General features: G+C 37.3%; 2 protein-coding genes and 2 long non-coding RNA genes across 4 annotated transcripts; 3 read left to right on the plus strand and 1 right to left on the minus strand.

The window, feature by feature from the left end:
- Window positions 1-1,896: 1,896 nt before the first annotated feature.
- Window positions 1,897-5,397, plus strand: LOC133729844 (chaperone protein dnaJ 50). The gene is made up of 10 exons (XM_062157430.1): window positions 1,897-2,086; window positions 2,169-2,231; window positions 2,322-2,388; window positions 2,498-2,557; window positions 3,145-3,195; window positions 3,321-3,401; window positions 3,762-3,874; window positions 4,043-4,160; window positions 4,358-4,484; window positions 4,876-5,397. The coding sequence occupies exons 1-10, from the start codon at window positions 1,968-1,970 to the stop codon at window positions 4,977-4,979; spliced, it is 903 nt and encodes a 300-aa protein (XP_062013414.1). The 5' UTR covers window positions 1,897-1,967; the 3' UTR covers window positions 4,980-5,397.
- A 1,100-nt stretch (window positions 5,398-6,497) lies between these two features.
- LOC133729845 (uncharacterized) lies at window positions 6,498-7,843 on the plus strand. Its single transcript, XR_009856518.1, has 4 exons — window positions 6,498-6,977; window positions 7,081-7,185; window positions 7,273-7,377; window positions 7,482-7,843. It is a non-coding gene; the product is annotated as an uncharacterized LOC133729845 (long non-coding RNA).
- A 684-nt stretch (window positions 7,844-8,527) lies between these two features.
- Window positions 8,528-9,281, plus strand: LOC133731509 (uncharacterized). Its single transcript, XR_009856696.1, has 2 exons — window positions 8,528-8,813; window positions 8,916-9,281. It is a non-coding gene; the product is annotated as an uncharacterized LOC133731509 (long non-coding RNA).
- A 2,932-nt stretch (window positions 9,282-12,213) lies between these two features.
- Window positions 12,214-16,459, minus strand: LOC133731438 (RHOMBOID-like protein 12, mitochondrial). Its single transcript, XM_062158809.1, has 10 exons — window positions 16,426-16,459; window positions 15,832-16,320; window positions 15,650-15,740; window positions 14,949-15,069; window positions 14,547-14,674; window positions 14,207-14,309; window positions 13,904-13,948; window positions 13,178-13,282; window positions 13,048-13,089; window positions 12,214-12,724 (listed from the first exon to the last, which is right to left on the minus strand). The coding sequence occupies exons 1-10, from the start codon at window positions 16,457-16,459 to the stop codon at window positions 12,629-12,631; spliced, it is 1,254 nt and encodes a 417-aa protein (XP_062014793.1). The 3' UTR covers window positions 12,214-12,628.
- Between the last annotated feature and the right edge of the window lie 3,659 nt (window positions 16,460-20,118).

The raw sequence follows: 20,118 nt of genomic DNA on the forward strand, positions 1-20,118 counted from the left end.
TTAGTTCACCCTATAAACATTTGAATGATTGAAAGACTATATTACCCAAGTGCAAAATGACTAATAAGTACACTAATTTTCTAAAATCCAAATATGTAAGAAAAAATAAATATATAAGTAATTAATTAAATATAAGACTACTTAATTTCTCATTAGATAACATTAATCTTTATCTTCTCAACCCAAATTTGAATTTATTACTATTTCTTTGTCTTTTTGATGCCTCCTCATCGTTAATTCATTATTCAATTCACAAAATCATTACTTTTAACTTCATCAAAATCTCTACAATATTCTTTGTCACCGAAAGTAAAAATTTAAAACACGAAGAAGAAAAAATCAATCTCTTCTTCATTGATCATTGTTGTAAATTTACTAATCTCTTTACATAGATTGAAATAGAGAACATTGAAATTCCTAATAAAAAAAAAATCATTGAAATTGAAAGAAAAAATTAAAAAAATGGGAGTAAATTAGATTATGATTTTATTAGGAAACTTTAATAAATTTTAATTTTTTTTATGAGTATAAATTAAATGATAGATTTTCATTAAAAATATTTATTTTCTAATTGGATATGTCATATAAGGATATTCTTGAAAAGAGAAATGAGTTAAATAAGTAAATTTAATAATTGAAATTAAAACGTAGGGTGTAATGAGCAAGTAGGGTGAACAAAGAAAATGGTAGGGTGACAATAGCCGCACCTTAATGAAAAAGGACATAAAACCACACTCCTTGAAACACAATGATTAAAGGTAAATCACTGCCTAACTAGTAACTAATAACCAAAAAAATAAGAAGTTGTACAAGAAAGTAAAACTGTAAAACCAACCTAATAAAATTGAAAATTGTGAAACCCCAAATAATTACAAGAGAGACCAAGCCTAATACTGGTCTCTTCGCGTCAGAAGTGTGACGAGTAGGGCTGGGCATAAACCGATCCGAAGTTCCAAAACCGGCCGAACCGGCCCGGAAAACCGGGTCGGATACTGAACCGGATAAAACAAGGCTGAAAAGTTAATTTTACCGAACCGGACCGGAATGAACCGGGTCGAAACCGGGTTCTGCCTTTGAACCGACCGGAATAAAACCGAACCGGTCGATTAATTAAGTTATATTTAAATTTATTTTCTTAATGGCTGTCGAATTTTGATTGGGAAGAAACATGTTTTACGTAAAACCTGTCGCACCAGATCCCTATCAGCTATAGAAAACCCTCAGCAACGAATTTCATCTCTCCTCTCTCGTCTCTGAGCCTCTCTCATCTCTCTCTCATCTCGACGTTGTGCTTCGTCTTCATAACAGGAGACGAAGACGCTAACACCAAATCGCAACTCAGGGTCAAAGACCTCAGATCTTGACCCCCACCTAAACCCCTCTCTGCTGCTCTGCATAATGAAGAAGCTAGCATCAATCTCATTGTCTCAAAGCTTCAAATCTTCATTGTGAAGAAGATGAGGCCGACGAAGTTTCTGACAACGCTAACAACAGCGACAGCGCCGAGAACTAGACAGAGCCGAGAACTAGACAGAGCCGAGAACCAGACAGCGCCGAAACCGAACCGGGCCGACTTGAAATTCGGGTCACCCGAAATTTTCGGCCCAATGTATTTACATTCAGTTTTTGGCCTTAATTTTAGGCCCACCGAATGATTCGGATCAGACTCGGTTTTGGCCCAAAAACTGAACCGGGCCGACCCGCGCCCACCCTTAGTGACGAGAACGTAAATGCATATGAGAAATACGATGCAAGTAATTACTCCACTAGACGTAACGTGAGTACGCGATGCGTCGTTCATGTTAGTTGTAGAAAGATTACAATTGGTATGCAAATCCAACGGCTCAGGCTTCTCCAATCCCAGATCTGTTGACTAATTTTTGTTGCGTGTACTACAGAGGCAGGGAGAGAGAGAGTGCTTGCAGGGAAACCATTTCAGAGGAAATCTAGAGAGCTCCATCGTCGCCATGGCGCCACCGGCATCGATTCGGTGGTTCGCGGCCGCTTCAGCTCTAATGCTCTGCCTTCTCATCTCTCCATCCACCGCCATCTACTGCGACGAAGACGACTGCTACGATCTCCTCGGGTCAGCTCAGCTCCGCTCCCTAATTTTTCATCTTCTTCCCCAAATTACCCTTCTTTTTGACCTGTATTTACGACCTGAGCAGGGTTACGCAGAGCGCAAACTCGTCGGAAATCAAGAAAGCGTACTATAAGCTATCTTTGAAACAGTGAGTTTTTTTTTTTTTTCTCTGAATTTTTTTATTTTAAAAATCGAATTAAGGTTTTGATTTTTTTTTGTTTGATGAATGAATTCTCAGTCACCCGGATAAGAACCCGGATCCGGAATCGAAAAAGCTGTTTGTTAAAATTGCAAATGCTTATGAGGTACTTTGGATTATGTGATTGTATAGAAAATGTTTGAAATTGATACAAAGCTAGTTGATTTTCTGGACATTTGTGCTGTTGATGATGGAGTGTGATTGCTGCATTGCAGATTCTGAAGGACGAGGCGTCGCGGGAGCAGTATGATTATGCAATTGCACATCCTGAGGAGGTAAATTTATGAGCAATTTAGTTGGCATTGAGTTAAAGGTGGAAAATGTAGTAAAGATATGACCTTTACGACGTAATGTAGTATGCATTGTATGGTAGGTACAGAACTAGAGATATGATGGCCTTTACTAGATGTGGCTGTTCCTTGGATCTTTTGTTAGTTTGTTGCATTGCATTCTATTGTATGCCTTCTTATGTACTTAGGTTGCGCCGCACCCTTCTTTTTCGTGTTGTCTGGGAAATTTACATGGTTCTCGTTATAAATGTTAAGTACACGGTTATTAAAAGTGCAATGTCAAGAGTCCCATTGTCTGTTTGTAAGTCTGGTGGAGGTGTGGGCAAAGATATGTTTGGTTACAGATCAATTGTGTCCGGTTATTTGAGTAACAGTCCTGGACTATTTCAGTATAAGATGTTGCGTTCACAAAACAACAATATTCTTGTTAGCGATTACTCATTATGCCATATTTTAAATATAAAGGGGTAGTTTGAGTTTTCAGTACTTAAAATTTGTAGACTTCTGAGCTTTTTAAATATGTGTGGAAATTATAATCCTAACTGTTTTTTTTTTTTTTTAATCTTTGCTAGTATTTTTACAATACAGCTCGCTACTATCAAGCATATTATGGTCACAAAACGGTAAGAGAATTTTCATTGTTTAAATTATGAATTTATATTCTGCCAGGTCTCAACAACCTATGTTAGTTTATATTGAAATTTCATTTTACTTATATTCCTAAGAACTTTTTATGCTGACCTTCTAGGATCCTCGTGCTGTACTGGTTGGCTTTCTTTTGGTTCTTTCAGCATTTCAGTATTTCAATCAATGGACAAGGTATAATCAGGTACTGTGGCAAATCAAAGTATTTTAATACTACATTACTCCAGTCTTAATGCAGTAATGTTTGATTTTCTGGAGACTAATATGTATGGCTTTTAAAACTTGGACAAATGCCCTTGATACATGTCTCCTGATAGCTGATGTCGTTCAGATATCAGTTCTAGATATTATAATCTTTTCATGTTGTACTCTGAGAATATACTATTGGCAATTGCAATAAGGTTTGTACTACAGTAAGGCCATTTGAATACTCAGGTGGATTCTTACAGTACTTTGTTATTCATATTATTCGTTTCATGATATCGAAGGCTGCAAAAATTCTCAGTTTTTCCTTGACACTTTTGTATGTTTCATGTCATTGTAGGCTATAGACATGGTTAAAAAGACGCCTGCTTACAAAAATAGACTTCGGCAATTGGAACTTGAGCGTAGTGGGGGGACTACAACTAAGAAGAAGAGTAACAAGCAGACAAACAAGTAAAAACTTCTGACAACTAAATTGAAATAATAAATTGCATAGTTGTTCCTTTTAATCTTGGTGGTGTGCCCATGAGTATGTAGTTTTGAATATCTTGTACATTTAAACTTCTTTAAGTTTCTTTTGAGTGTTAATCAATTATACTGTTGCTGATTTTTTGTCAACAGGAAAATGGATGAAGATCTCAGCAAAGAACTTGAATTGCAGATCACAGGTGCTGAGCAACCCTCCATGTGGGATCTTCTTGGTGTCCGTTTCATTCTGCTACCCTACACTATTGGCAAGGTTAAATTCCCATCTTTTCGTTCAAGAAATTTTGAATTTTTATAAGTAGTAGCCAAATTTCACCCATTTTGCTTTTGATGGTTTTAGTTTGACGTCCATGGCTGTAGTTCATGTTTGACATATTTCACCCATCTTAGTTTTTGATGGTTTTACGTCAATCATTACAAGGATTACCAATTAGTTTTTTGTTGATTCAGCTGCTATTATGGCATGGCTGTTGGTTCTGGAGATACAAGGTGAAACAAGCTCCATATACATGGGATGATGCCTCCTACCTGACACAGAGATCCCTTAGTGCGCCGCTTGACGCATGGAGAAATGTTGGTAAGAAACTTTAACTCACAAAGTTTTTTTTCCTGTAAAGGGAAGGAAACTTGTATTTGGTCGGGTTATGTGCTTCTTAATTTTTTGATTTTGGTGGTGAATTCATGGAATCCTTACTTGGTTGAGGGTCATCAACTTTGAGATCCCAGTAGACTACCACCATTGGGGGATGGACGTATGAGAGCTTTGTTTCATCATCTGTTTGTTTTCAAATGGACTTTTAGTTGCACAAAAACTTTCCTACAAGATTCTTACAACATCAAAAACCTGTTTATGGTGTTTAAACTCAATCCTTCCCATTCTAAGGCTTGGGTTTTGAGTTTCAGAACTGTTACATTCTAGATGCCCTTCATAATGCACTCTTTACTAAATAATGGCTTTGATTTGTCAGATGACTTACGAAAGGAAGATCTTATCAATAGACGTTTATGGGAAGGTTCGAACTTGGAGAGCTATTATGCAGAGATGCGAAAAGAATCCAAGCGCAGAAGATAGCAAGTTTTGTTGCCTTTGCTACCTTTTGCCCGAAATACTGACTATATATATTTTCAGCAAAGTAAAACTAAGACATGAAGAGTCGACCAAAGTTTTATAAAAGTAGCGGAATCTGAGTGGTGGAGTACTGGAGTTGGTTTAATGGATTATGAAGGCCGAGTATTAATTAGGATTTTAGTTGCAAGCGACTATACTACTAAATTGTATTCTTATAGAAACCTATAAGGGGAGGTTTGTATGGATCGAGGTTTTGTAAACCTTGTATTCTCCATGAAGCATATTAAATTATTCAACTCTCCAATCTAGTAATGTTAGAATTCTTTGGAATTTTTTTTCCTCTCCATATCGTCTGATTTTATTGGAGTAAATGTAACCTGGATTTATCATAAGTTTTATAGTAGATTACCCACAAGTGTCATCCACTATGTTTTTATCCCGCAAATGCTTTTAAAGTTTTTCTCTTCTTAGTTTGGGGGATAAAATTGAAATTTTATGGGAAATGAATCAGATATGCATGGTTTATCAGTATAAGATGTCGTTCATTGTTACGGTGACATACTGAGCTGCTAAATCATTATGTTCAAGTTGGTTTTGGTTTTTGGTAGAAGAATAGTGGTGTTGATGAAGTTCCATGGGACAAAGGAGGGTTCAGAATGTGGCGATGTTGAGAGAGTATTTTCCAAATGAAAAGTCGGGGAGTTGTTGAATAAGAAGTACGACGAGAAGAAGTTTGATCACAATGCCACAAATTCAAATTGGCGACAAACTACAGCTACCCTAGAAGAGAAAAGGAAGAAACAGAGGAGATGGTAAAATTTCTGGTCAAGGCATTGCGTATTTGATTTTGTGATATAGGCATATAGCTATTTATACAGTTTTTTCATTTTATCTTTTTCCTTCTCTTCCTAAATATATCATGCTTTTGTTCAGAATCATGTGTCAATGATGAACTGCTTTCCTTGGAATCTTTGTTTGGTTTTCAATTGGTTCATCTTCTTGTCAGACGCAACAGACTGGTAATTAATTTTTTTTTTTTGAATTATTTATTTCTTAAGAGGTAGAACATGGTAGATGAATTCAACGCCATAGATTAAAATTTACGACAAACTATAGCTGACCTGTCTTCCACTCGCAAAGGAAGAATCAGAGAAGATGGTAAAATTTCTGGTTAAGCCATTGTGTGTTAATTTTGTGATATAGCTATTTATACAGTTCTTGTTTTTATCTTTTTCTCCTTCTCTTCTTTTATTGTTTAAATCCTCTCTATTTGATATATAGGATGCAATTAGTAGTCATAGTAAAGAAAAGGAAGCCAGGCCTGCTGCTGAGAAGTTGCAAGTTGCTCTCTCAAGCGAGCTTGATAAAGTACCGGAAGAGAAATTAGTTTTTGAGCAGAGGGTAATACAATTATCTAGCCTCTTCAAATCTTACAGATTTCTTTATTTTCTCTAATTCCCCTCAGATTTACAAAACTTTGCATAATGTCTATCTCTGACATTCTTAATCTCCGTAGGCTCTCAAGTTTGAGGATGATTATAATCAAACACGAGTATAACAAGTGTTTGCAACAGTATAATAGCAAACTGCAACGTGATGTTAACAAAATGGATGAGTCCCGGAAACGAGCAGAAAATGAGAAGCTGACTATAGTAGAGAACCTTAGCAACTTGAGGGGTTTCAAGAAGGCATTAGGAGATCAATTGGCTTCACTTAAAGATTCATCACATATTTCAGTCTAATGCTTTGAGAACTGCTGTTGCATGGGTTTTCCCAGTTTTAGACTAATTGACTTTACTGGCGTCTTGCATGTAGGCTTCACATGATGATGCTTTGAAGCAAAAGGAATGTCTTCGAGGGCAATTGCAAGAGGTTAGAGATGACCATGATCACCATGTAAAAGAGAATCATGATTTGAAGGTTGAAGTTGTGAGACACATGAATGAGCAGTCGTCGAGAAGCCACCTTGTGTTCACATTGCGTATTTCTGGTATCAATGAGGTTTGTGTTTTACAGTAGTGAAGATCAAGTTCTTAGATTTCCTGTATGCTTGTTTAGTTGTTGGCCTTCCTATGGTTATGTGATGATATACTTGTCCTATCAGAATCCTGAACAGCTAGTTCAAGGGGTCGTAAACCTGATTGAACTTGCTGGAGGTGAGCATTTATCAAGAAGTGGTGCAACTGGAGACCGTTTGAAGGAAACTCAGGTTCGTTCCTCTTGACAATCTGATGTACTTCTGTTATTGTTTTTTTATGTGTCAGACTGTCAGCTTACTTTTTGTCTGTTCAATCAGGTTATTAACAAAAGTCTTTCATCCTAAAGCGATGTGATATTTGCTCCGGCAAAGAAGGACTATCATGTTCCTTTTAGGAATTCAAAGCTCACCTATATTCTCCAGGTATGGTGATTAGTATTGTTCTAAACTCAACCCCTACTTAGGAATCAGCACATTCTGTATTGTATCTCAGTATCCTTTCGAACATTTAATTGTGTCATGAACAGTCTTGTTTGGGAGGGGACTTGAAGATCCTCATGTCTGTCAATGTCTCACCAGATTCTACATCAGTAGGAGAATCTCTGTTCGCTCTGGTTTGCGCACAGGGTAAATGCCTGCGAAATTGGGGTTCCTTGGCGCCAGACAACTGCACGTCCTACTTCAGATTCTCGCTTGACTTACGGCTGATGAGGGCAAGGTCGTCATGGGTACGTGGGTAGTTTCGTATTGGGTTTGTATTATTGACCTGCAGATCTTTCTGCTTCAACCTTCTTCTACTAATTTGTACTTCTAGATCCATAGTGAGAGACTGAATTTAAATGTGATACGAATGAGATATAAATGGTAGTTACAATGTGCTAAACATTAATGGGATATATAAATGGAGGAAATTTGGAAATTTAGGTAATCTTCAATTGGGTTTCTATGAATTGAAACGAAATAGCAGAAACAACGATGAACAATGAGTAGCTAAATACTTTTGTGTTAGGGGCTAGTTTGAAGCCCTAAACTATGGTTCAAGTTTCATAATAAATTTCTATGTTTTAGTTATTTTGTCAATGAGATTGTTCTTTGGTTCTGGATTAGATGAGTCTTTTATATGTATGTTTTATATAGGATATGCATGTAATTGGTGTTAAGTTAAATAGCAATTCACCTAATAGTTTTGTGATTTTAACCAAAGTAGTAAAGCCTCTCGTCAAGGTGTGTACCAGAGATGAGGAATGCAACTAGACACGCTTGTTGTACTAGTTTGTACACTTAGATTGACATCCTTCCACATGTGCTTAATGCTTAGAACTTGCTAAATGTAGGAGCCGCTTGTGATCTCTATGTTGCATGTTTTCAAAAGGTTCTAATAACGGCACTTGTTCTTGTTAGAACATTATAGGGAAGTAATATAAGGTACTTAGCTTGCTTCTAGCTTTGTAACTTGGTCAATCTCTTTCTCATGACTTAGTAATAAACATAGGAAGAAAAATTGGAACTTGGATTGTGTTTAGTGGTGGATAACGAACTCCTAACTGCTCATCATCATATTCACAAACTTTACTTTAAATTCATATTTTGTTCTTACTTTATTTTCGGTAGAATTAATCAACAATTCCCCCCTTGTGTTTTTCAATTTGTTTCATACGGTAGTTTAACATTCTAGTTTTCTTTGTTTTATAGGTTACATAAATTGAAGGTGAACCCTTGATCCTTGGCGTAGAACGATCCCTTACTTTCACTACTACAACTTGACAACAAAAAGGGTTTTAAATTGCGTGCTATTTTTAGCAGAGCATCAAACTAGGAATTGCACTAGTTAAAAACGCAACCAAGCAAGAGGATGAGAGGTAGCCTTATTAAGAACTTCAATTTGATGTTTGGTTGTGGGGAAAACGTATATTTCCTCGTAAAGTTTTATGGTTGGCTAACAGAGAAAATCCCCTTTGCAGTTAGTGATACCTTGTCTAGTTTGAGAATCAGAAGCAACGGGAATCTGGAGCTCATAGATATGAAAAGAGCATGTACAAAAGGCAGATGCGGAATGGAGCAAAGGAAACTGGACAGGAGGATATGTTAAAGGCAAACGTGATAGTGACACAGTCAGGCAAGTCCTTGTCTAAACACCAGTGATCTTGCCAGAATTGAGGGTTTATCTAATGTACTAGTTGGGAATTCAAACATGTATCATGTATCAGTAGATGACATTTTAGACTTCTGATTATGTTCTGCACAGCCTCGTTTGGATATGGTAGATGTAAGAAAAACGTAAACTGAATTTTGTATTTCTGAACATTGTAATGTTTGACAAAATTGTATGACTGCCTGGTATAGTAGGACTACCATAGTCCCCACTCATCATTTTCGATATGCTAGACATTCTAAACATGTAAAAACTTGTACAACTATGCTAGACATTCTAAAGGTGTAAAAACATGTACTACTGGTAAACATGTAAGTAATTGTGCTGCAGTTGAGTTACTGTGCAACACTCCTTTCACACCGGGGCTTATAGGGCTTTGCAATTACCTTCTTCCCGTTACCGACGAAAAATCTTGGTCTGTGCTGGAGTAGGTACTGGGTTGCGGAAGATGCAAAGAAATAGGCATATGCGTGAAGTGGTTTTTCGTGTGTTGTGACGTTTTTGGAAACGGATGGAATCAAGCCAAGGGAACGAATGGTTACTGCAGGCAAGAAAAAGACACTTCTTCGTTAGTCACATTTCCAGATTTAGATTCGTTTCCATATAAAAGCTCTGTGAACTGAAATACTTACAAAAACTTATACAGCTCTACCTCGGTGACTTCATCGTCAATTCGTCATTAATATTAAACGTCAAAAACACACATCGCTGTTTCTCCGTTTCCACCCACGACTAATAATTGAAGAGGTAAAGGAATTTTCCGGCCATGGAGCCCAAGATCTCGCGGGTGGGAAAAATGTTGAGCAGGGCTTCCGCTGATGAAGAATTTGTGAACATGATCCTAGCGCCCCGGCCCAAATCAACGTATTCAATCGCCTCTATTTGACCGACCTCGTTCAAGCTCCTCAATCTGGGAATTTCACAGAGAACCATTATCGCAAAAACACCGGAATTAACAGAGTCCCAAATCAAACAAACAAACCCTAAAGAGCTAAATTTCACAGCAAGAAGCAATCTAATCACAAATAACAAGTCACACAAAAACGGAAATCAGAAAATCGCAAATCTAAATTTTACTCGATTGATTGTTCGCAATCGATCACAAAACAAAAACGGAATCAACAGAATCGAAATTGAGAGAAAGAAACCCTACACATTGTTCAAGTGTGAACACAGATCTGGGTCGGATACTGGAGCGACACAAAACCGGATGTACATACTCCGGCCTTGGATCGCGTCTAGCGACCGGGCGGCCACCGGGTCCTCATATGTCTGCACGAGTCTTGGATTCGCGAGGTAAAGAAGGTTATCAACCCAAACATAGAAGTTGGAATTGCTCGCCGGACGAGCCATTTCTGAGGCGGCAAGGGGCGGGAGAAGAAATTCTCCGGCAGCCGTGGGTCGTCCGGCGAATGTGGCTTGCACCCGGACAACTTCTGCGAGCGACTGGCACACCGGATCAAAGATCCACATGGTGTGCTGGCCACTGACGAAGGTGATGAATGAGATGTTGAAGTAGCTGCCAGACTTCGTCTCCTCCATCTCCGCCGCCACCGGAAACCCCACCAGAGCCATAGGGTCTTCCGCTAGTTGCCGGACCAGAAACTTTTCCGGCAGTAGCCAGTAGGTGAAACAGCTCCGATTCCATTTCTAGGGTTTTTAATTTTCAAGAAAAATGGAGATGGAAATCGGAGAAGGAAGCCCAGATTTCTGGGCTAACCGACCTGGTTTTTATAACTCTCGAGCGCGGGAAGAGAAAAGATTCTCAAAGGTCCTCCAATGATAAAACGCCACGTGTAATGTAGCCGTGTGGGAGAGAGAGAGAGAGAGAGAGAGAGAGAGAGAGAGAGAGAGAGAGAGAGAGAGAGAGAGAGAGAGAGAGAGAGAGAGTTTTACCCACGTGTGTGAGTGTCGTTGAATTTTCGACGGTATATAAATCACAAGTAACATTTTTCTATTTATTGTAAGGGCGCACACACCTTCACATTATGTAGTGTAAAAATTTCAATTTTTTTTGTTTGTCTGTAAAATCAATATAAAAAGTGCAAAAAAAAGTCACACAATTAGAATAATTCTTGTTTAACCACGTGAAATATGTATGATTGCATTAATATTAAAAACAAGAAATCAACTTCAACTAGAAATGTTTTTGTGTTCTTTCACATTTTGACGGTAAATACATTAGCTTCAAACTTGAAATACTCACTACTAGAATTTTTCTCATATACATCGGCCAGAAACCGATGTAAAAAAAAATTTGTACACATGTGTTAGTGGGTGATGTAAAAGATCGCCAAAAAATAGACATCGGTTAAAAACCGATGTCCCATACAACAATAAACATCGGATTAGATTCCAGAATCAATGTTAAACTGCTATTATGATCACAAATTGATGTTTTTAGATATTGTTAAACCTTCATATTTATGCATTTAATGCTTAACGAAATATAAGTCCAATAGCACTAGTATTCATTTTAACATCGTTACTCATTCTAGAAACGATGTGTAACCGCTTCTTAAACATCAGTGTTTTTTAAATTTGCCTGCTGTTTATAAGCTTTACGAGTACTTGCCATAAATCACACTATTTAAGATTGAATCTACATTCTTTTGTATTACTCGACCGATGTTCATTATTCTGTTAAACATCGTTTCCTTTTATGAAGTGATGTCCATTTTTCTATTAAACATCAGTTTTTGAGGTTGACACCGATGTTCATTCTTATACTAGACATCGTTTTTCATTTAATAAATCGATGTCCATTGATTTGTTTTACATCGTTTCTTACTTAATAAGTCGATGTCCATTGCGTTGTTTTACATCGTTTCTTACTTAATAACTCGATGTGTATTGAATAAAGAGACATCGATTTTTGTTTCCAATCTGATGTATCATCTCTTTAATGACATCGTTTTTGTAGTTTAATATTGATTTGAAATAGACGTATATACATCATGTCCTTTACATGAGCATGATGTCCACTAACTTTGTAATTGCTGCTACAATGCATCTATGTAATCCACATTTGACAACATGAAATCCCAAATAATTTGAATATGGGGCATTGCATTAATTTGTATCCAACATCAAAGATGTTAATAGTTCAAAAAATGGGCAAAAAGACCCCAACCTACTTCAAGGCTAGCCTAAAACATACCATTGCAATAAGTGTACATGTAGTTTTGTTCGCAAAAAATCTAGCTAGCCTTACTGAAAATCACTTTGCTAGTCATCATCTATAGCAAAGTCTGCAAATAGTCAGCCACCTCAATGCGCACCTTGTCAAGTTGCTGTTGGGTGTATCCTTTCCGAGTCTTTGTTGCCCACTAGGAATGTATTTCATAATGTAAGTCATAATCATCAGGTAAACGCGCTATTTATAATTAAACAAAAGTTTATATCAACTATAATGCATATACCTTAGTCGGAAACGAAAACGTGTCATCATTTATAATCTCCTTCATGTATCTCCTACACATAACATCTACAAAATGCTGGCTAAGTAATCTGCAGACTCATCTAGAATAAACCACGCCCCTTTCGAAGTCTTGCCCAGGCTATGGCTGCTGCTGCCGCACCACCCCAGTGTGCAGATCCTGAGATCTGACTGTTTCCCTGTAAAAACAACATAATGTCACACTGCATTTACTAGAAAATAACAATGGCTGTGTACTCGGGGTTTTATGGGGAAGAAAGTTCAGTAGTTCAAACTCATTATGGCACAATGAGGTTGCTTGGTCATGCCAAGTCGGGCCAGGTTATCACACTTGAACAATAATATGCACAGAACATAAACAAAATGATGAACAAAATCTAATTGTCAAAATACTCGGTTTAGTTTTAAAACAAATGAGTGATGATAATCATGGCTCAACTCCAACTCTATTTTAAAAGCCAATGCGCATGCAGAAATATAAAAACGGTAGAAATCAACATACCTCCATTATTCTTAAGATATCCTTTCCAATTAGAAAGATTCCCTAAAATAGAAAAAGCAGAGGTAACATATTTTAGGTATTTGCATAACCGCCTCAACAAATCAAACGACATATATAGAAGCACACTTACCAGTAGCATGGCAGGAACTGGTATGATAAAATCAAAGTAGAGGGTAGCTGTGGGGTGAAGGAATATATCAAGCAACATGATGCCATTAACAGCACCGCTTGCCCCCTAAATGTCACAAACATACTCAATAGTTAGATGTTTCAAGTCATGATCCTAACAGAATATAACAACTAATCAAAGTTAGTTTGTCAACTTTTAGTCAAACAATCGATGAAAATAATGAAGCTGGTGGAGTGAAGGTCTATGTTAAACTATTCATCCTTTCTTGCCTCCATATAACATGCCTTCATTCAAAACATAACTAGCATTGTGCATGGCATTATATGTCAGAAAGTAAACAGTGACTTGAATAAATAGACTACGTCTCACAATGCCGTGCATAAACAACAAGTTATATAGTGGTGAGAATGACAAATGTTCTCGGGAGAAGTTAATTTCCACGGTATATTTTCTTATATTCATTGGTAAGATTTGACACCAGACACTTCTAAAGAAGGAGAGGTAAGGAAAGGGAAATAAATAGAAACCCAAACGCCATGCAAAAAAAGAAATATCACATTTTTATTCCCATTTATAAACTTCATTGGATGGATAATTCAGACTAAAAAAGTATAACATCCCTTTCATGATTATTTCCTTTGGTAATTATTTATAGGCTGTTAAAATTTGTTGAGAATTTATATACAGAGAATCTACTATCATTTAGTAGCCTGGTTGATAACATACCAATATTAGGGCCTTAGAAGCGTCCATAATCCCAAATGGTTGATTCTGCAAACGTTAGACTGAGAGAATTCTCAATAGGTATATTCAGTAAAAGTTCACTGAAATATATTGACATCTACTTAATGTTATGATCTTTTTGGGTAGAATAATCCCATCTTATTAGAGGGGATTACCACTTAATTCCATTACAGTATCTACTACTTTGCCAAAAACTTCAATTGCGGACAATTACTTTTTATGTTTATAAAATACTGACTCAATGCTTGATAGCTGATAGAGTTATTATCTTTAGTATCATGGTACCTTCAATGATGCAGCCAGGAAGGCATGGTGCACCAAGTAAAAGACTGAGCCACCAATAGCTCCAGCTAGATACAACTTCAGCAAAAACTCAGGCCCAAAAGTGAAATCCAATCTGGTCAATACACCAAAGCCAGTAAGCAAGATTGAAACTGATTGAAGTCGCCATTTCATAAAGATTTATATTAACAAAATAAGTTGAGCAAACTTAGCTTTATGATACATGCTTCAACCAAACAGATTCCATAACAAATATAGTAGCATACAGGAATCCTTTAGGATATGTGTGTTTAAGAAAAATTGGAACCAGTAGCACGCAAGAGAAATAGCTTATGAGGAAGCTGAGCTTACATTGATCCCAAAAAAATACAGTCCAATCATGTTAGAAATGATATGCCCAATATCAACGTGACTAAATGCAGAAGTTATCAATGTGTGAAGACGTCCACTTGTAAAATTGTTTAATGAGATCTGCTTAGAGAAAATCAAGAAGTTAGGAAAATGAAGTAAGAAATGGAATATTATGAGACAAGAATACTAAGCAGCTATAAAGAGTTCTGTCCGTCAACATATTGTTTCCTTGAGTTGTGCACTTGTTACTTAAGTCACTTCTGAAAAGCCAATGGGTACACATAATCAAGCAGCTGCTCCAGAAGACAGAGCCCATAAATGGTCAGGAATTAAAGATTAAATACAAAAAAGTTGACAGCATTTAGTAGCACACAAGTTCAAATTAAGAACTCACAGTAAAATTCTTGTACATGAATATAGGGTCTGCTATCCTCCATAAAAGAAAAACAGCAACATTAGCTACAACCAATCCCAAAACCATGTCACCGCTTAATAACCTTCGCAACCATGTTCTCCTGCAAACAGAACATATAAATTATTCACAAAAAGGATCTTGCATGTAGTGCGTTAAACGACAAATATGGAGTGACGAGAAACTCAAAAATCTGCTGTTGTGTTTGATAGTATTCTCTTTTCAATATGTGTTTCTTCAATAAGTGAAATCCGAGATCTTGTAAGTGTACTTATTTTGTAGCAGTATCGAGGAAACAAGCTGAACCAGAAACTGCATATCAGATCTATACTTGATTCGTAATTCACAACATGACCACAGGTCCACAAGTAAAGTAATACCTATAGTCATATGCATGTTCTCTTGCAACTGATTAACTCATCACTACCAGAACTCGTTTTTTTATTTTAACTCAAAAACACAGTAATTTCACATTTCCAACTTGAAGATGATATCTCATTAAAAAAAAAAAAAAAAAGGAAAAAAACTTGAAGACGGTATGAAGGCATATCGAATCCCAGACTATTCTGCCCACTCATGTTTAATACATAATAATGTAAAACCCAAAACCTATAACTCAACAAAAGTGCAAAAATTTCCCAAAATCAATCACAAACAATGAGAAGAATCGAGAGAGAGCAAACCAGATATGGAGAATTCCCAGAAAGCTCAGAACATGAATGCCCAGAAAGCTCGAATGCAGCCCACAAAGCTTCGGTAGATGAAACACAAATCCTTGGAAGCAAAATAATAAACAAAATCAGATCAGTGAATTAATGACTCACAAATCCTTCGAAGACATGCATTGAACAAATTCGTCAATTACCTAAGACAAAAAGCTCAAATTTTCTCCAAAAGCCCGGCCTCCATCTCTGATTCTCTTCACCGTCTTCGAGCAGAGGAGCTGGTCCGAGGCGGAAAAGGAAGAGGACGAGGCGGGTCGGGTTGTGATTGTAGCTGGAGAACGAAGACGAGGCGGAGGGTTGTGGTCGGAGGCGGAGAACGAAGAGGAGGATGGTTTTTGTCGGATGGGGAGAACGAAGAGGCTGATTCTCTTCACCGTCTTCGAGCAGAGGAGCTGGTCCGAGGCGGAAAAGGAGGAGGACGAGGAGGGTAGGGTTGTGATTGTAGCTGGAGAACGGAGACGAGGAGGAGGGTTGTGGTCGGAGGCGGAGAACGAAGAGGAGGATGGTTTTTGTCGGAGGCAGAGAACGAAGGAGAAAAGGGCGGTTTGGTCGAATAGTGTTAGGGCAAGCTGAAGTCAATGATACTCCAAATATGTCTAAGTGTGGGAATGAATTTTTCCTCCCCCGCGCTTCTTTTACAAATTTTAACTTAGCCGCTCAGCGGTTTTCTGAAAATTCAAACAAAAATTTTGTCATCAGTCAACAGTAAAAAGCGATGTCAATTATATGCATACAAATCGGTTTTTGAGGAATCAATGTTAATGACATTGTTTTACATCGCGTGTATTTCTCACCGACTTAAATGGCATGATGTCTATGAGCATAATTCTAGTAGTGACTATATCAGCGAAGAGGTCATCGTGAAAGTATTTTTATTTTTGGATAAAAGAAAGAATGATGAACTTTTAAATCAGGACATTAAAAGTATTTTAGAGCTGATTTCAAGTTAACACCTTGAATTTTATATCTATAATCATGTTAGTCCATGTGCTTCTAATTTTTTTAGTAATACCTCTCTATATTTACTAGTTTCACTAATTTTGCCTCTCAGTTAATGTAGTATTCTTTCAATTTTGACTATTAAAAACTGAACTCGCTCTAATGGGCCGCACCATTTGTTGAGGTGGCAATGACATGGGCGTCTCAATTAACTTAAATATTAACATCTTCCGAGCTTCATTTAATCATTTGTCTCACTTTTATTACAGTGGTGGGTTTCAAATTACTAATATGAAAAAATGACAATAGTTTTTGAACTCATCGATAATAGTACTTTTTTGGATAAATAGTAGTTTTTTTTATTCGTAGGGAGTAACTTTTTAAAAATCACTGTTTTGACACAGTGATATTTTTGTACATAATGAAAATTAACATTGAGGTGGCATTTTTATAAATATTGATATACATTAGTAATTTTTTCGTGAAAAAAATATAGCAAATGGGTTTTGGTTGCAGGGCTTAGTTTTATAGTGGCGAAGCTTCTAGAGAATCTCACGCGTTCGTATGATCTGACGGTGGGTTGTGGAATCAGATTTGTTTCACTGGGACCCGCATTAGTACATACAGCAAACTTAATATTTGTTGATTGGAACAACAGAAGTCATGGTTTGTGGATGCAAGATTTTCCCTGGAAAGATCAAAGTAATCCAAGCAAAGGTTGTGGATTTGCAAATGACTTAATTGACTATCTCAGTGCACGTACTGAAGGTACCCTATCACAATCTTGACTTTACCTATTATCCTATATCTACAGTGTCAAGGTGTCTTGTGCGGAATGTAAAATGAAAATTTGGGTTTGCAATGGCATTTGGCCTTGTGCTCAGAGTGCATGAATTGTTGCTATAGCGTTGAGATGCATTCTCCTAGATTTTAAATGATGTTAATTCAAATTGAACCTAATATTCTTTGTTTTTCGTTGAATGTCAACAGTGGCCCGAGTTTTCTGTTAATTTCCCTACCCTGGGAACTTATATCCTGGATTTTTCAAGAAATTTGATTACAGCAATGCAGCAGTGCGTTTTCTATTCCCTGTACCTCTTGAGATATTTTCTTATATTTGTGTTTCAGATTGTTTGATCGATGTCCAATAACTTATTAAGTGACTGTGCTTAACTAGGCCATATGAATTGATATTTAATTTCTGGTTGAGGTCGTTGCGTCTTTTGACTGTGTCTGTAATCTTCAGGTGAGGCTAATTGCATCTGTCCCTGGATATCACACCGGAAACAACATGAAAAGTGGGGACATATGAAACTACGTACTGTTCTCCAGGACTGTACTTTTGATAAAGAGTTTCGGAAATCTCCTCTTGCTTATTAGGTATGTTACACAACATCTTGACTTATGTAGTGTACCTGCAGTAGTTGATGGTGGATATCAGTACTGAGTGCTTCTTTTGATTTGATGCAGCAATTGAGCAATGCATTTGTTCCTCTCATTATTTGGGATTTTGCATTGCTATTTGTTGCAAGACATATTAAATGAAACAGTATGCATGCATGAGTTAAAAGTTAAAACTTATGGTGTAGACTGCTTTGATTAGGGAATGTAATAATCAGAAACAAGAGAAATGGTAGCGATTAGCGAAGCATATCTCATTTAATGAAAGCGTTATTTATTTGTATTCTTGCCTTGTTGCAGTTCTCCTCCCTACGTTCTTTGGATGAGAAATGGATGGCTGAGCTTGCACATTCATTCATTCATTGTCATCAGGTTTTTCGGATGATAAAACTCCTCTCGGTCCTGGGGAGCCACGTATAATATGGCCCACAGTTGGAGATGTCAGATGCTCTGTAGAGGTACTATCAAGGCTGTAATGTTGGATATACAATAACAAACTTCTGTAGAACAGTACTTGAGGAGTAGTCCTGATGCGTTATTTTTTTGAGATAGAACAAGTATAGGTCTAACGATGTTCTAAATCGTAATATGCTAATATGCACAGTGTTTTCTGGAAGGAGTGACTCATCGTGTCATCTTCACTGTAAATTAGATTTTATATCCTGCTTCTTGGTTTGGGTTATGAAACTGTTAAGTGAGTACTGGTTTGCTTTTATTGCCTTTTACACCTTGCATGCCAGGGTTATGCTGCTGGAAATGCTGTTCCAAGTCCAGTAAAGAATGTGGAGAAAGATTTCTTGAAGAAATACTGGGCAAGATGGAAGGCAAGCACACTGGCCGCTGATAATCCTGATATAGCTTTCCTTTCTAGTGGCATCTTACACTCTGAAATCATAGTTAGAAACTCCATAAATTTACACCGACACTTCTGCCTCTTTATTACAGTCGTGCAATGCCACATGTAAAGACATTTACTCGATACAGCGGTCAGAAACTTGCGGAAGATTTCATTCCAGACCTATTGGTTCTGATTTCTTTTATATTGAATGAGAATGAGAATCGAGCTCTTGATGAGCATACTCCCATTTTCTAACCCTTCCGTCAGGCTAGCTAATTAAAAAAAGGATACGAAGCTTTCTCAGATGGTCGGTAATTTTACTCTTTTCAAAAAAAGAAGGAAAAAACAAATTGAAAAGCAACGTTTTCTTTTGCTAACACTTTTTTATGGTTAATTTTCTACGACTCTGTTTTATAAGGTCATTTTTGGTTACGATGGTAGGAATGTAACCTTTGATCTAGCATAATTTGAATCCAATTCTCAACCCTCTCTTGAGCTGTTCTAGAAGCCCCAAACGGTGAACGCCTCAGGACTGGAGCTCCTCTTCGCCATAACATAGAGCAGTCTGCAAATTGGTGGGTTAAAACCACGGCGGTGCCGACAGGACCAAAAGACGTCCTCCCCTCCTCCGAGATAGACAGTGTAGCCGCCAAGCGTGCTGATACTTTGTCGACCATGGTGAATTAAGTCAAGGATGCTGAAAGACGATAGAGGCAGAGAGAAACCCTAGCGGCCTAGCTCCTCGTTTTCTCTAAAAAAAATTACACGAAAAAAGCTTAGATAGAGATACTGGATTAAGTTATAGTTATGCAATATTACCACTCGTTCGTTTTCAATTTTGGCTAGCTATATTTAACTAGAGAATCATGCATAGCTAAAGCAAAAGTTATATTCTTCTCTCCTCTTTTGTCCACATGTCAATTTATGATTGGATAAAATATAGTATACTATTTAGCTACTGGATTAAGTTGTAGTTATGAAATATTACCACTCGTTCGTTTTCAATTTTATCCCCCCAACTAAGAAAATAAATAAATAAGATATAGTTTATTAGTAATATTTCTAACTGATGTGGTCGTTGTCATACTGTGGTCACCCCACTACCGAAGTCGGGCCACCGTTGCGCCTCTTTAGTCGTCCAACCATCGGCGAACACTGTCGAGCATCCCAGTCCGCCCAAGATACACCGGCATCTGGAAAGTCTGCAACAGGATCAGGATCGATCATCCAAACCAGCCCTCAATCGACC

The sequence above is a fragment of the Rosa rugosa genome, chromosome 2, assembly GCF_958449725.1.
Source record: "Rosa rugosa chromosome 2, drRosRugo1.1, whole genome shotgun sequence".
Classification (NCBI taxonomy): domain Eukaryota; kingdom Viridiplantae; phylum Streptophyta; class Magnoliopsida; order Rosales; family Rosaceae; genus Rosa; species Rosa rugosa.

What these genes read in the sequence shown, in the direction of transcription:
- LOC133729844 (XM_062157430.1), top strand. Translation starts at nt 1,968, where the DNA reads ATGGCGCCACCGGCATCGATTCGGTGGTTCGCGGCCGCTTCAGCTCTA. An exon ending in TATAAGCTATCTTTGAAACA is followed by an intron (nt 2,232 to 2,321) that starts GTGAGTTTTTTT and finishes ATGAATTCTCAG; the next exon opens with TCACCCGGATAAGAACCCGG. An exon ending in AATGGACAAGGTATAATCAG is followed by an intron (nt 3,402 to 3,761) that starts GTACTGTGGCAA and finishes ATGTCATTGTAG; the next exon opens with GCTATAGACATGGTTAAAAA.
- LOC133731438 (XM_062158809.1), bottom strand. Translation starts at nt 16,459, where the DNA reads ATGTCATTAACATTGATTCCTCAAAAACCGATTT. An exon ending in TCATGTACAAGAATTTTACT is followed by an intron (nt 14,675 to 14,948) that starts GTGAGTTCTTAA and finishes TTCTCTAAGCAG; the next exon opens with ATCTCATTAAACAATTTTAC. An exon ending in ATATCTTAAGAATAATGGAG is followed by an intron (nt 12,725 to 13,047) that starts GTATGTTGATTT and finishes TTGTTTTTACAG; the next exon opens with GGAAACAGTCAGATCTCAGG.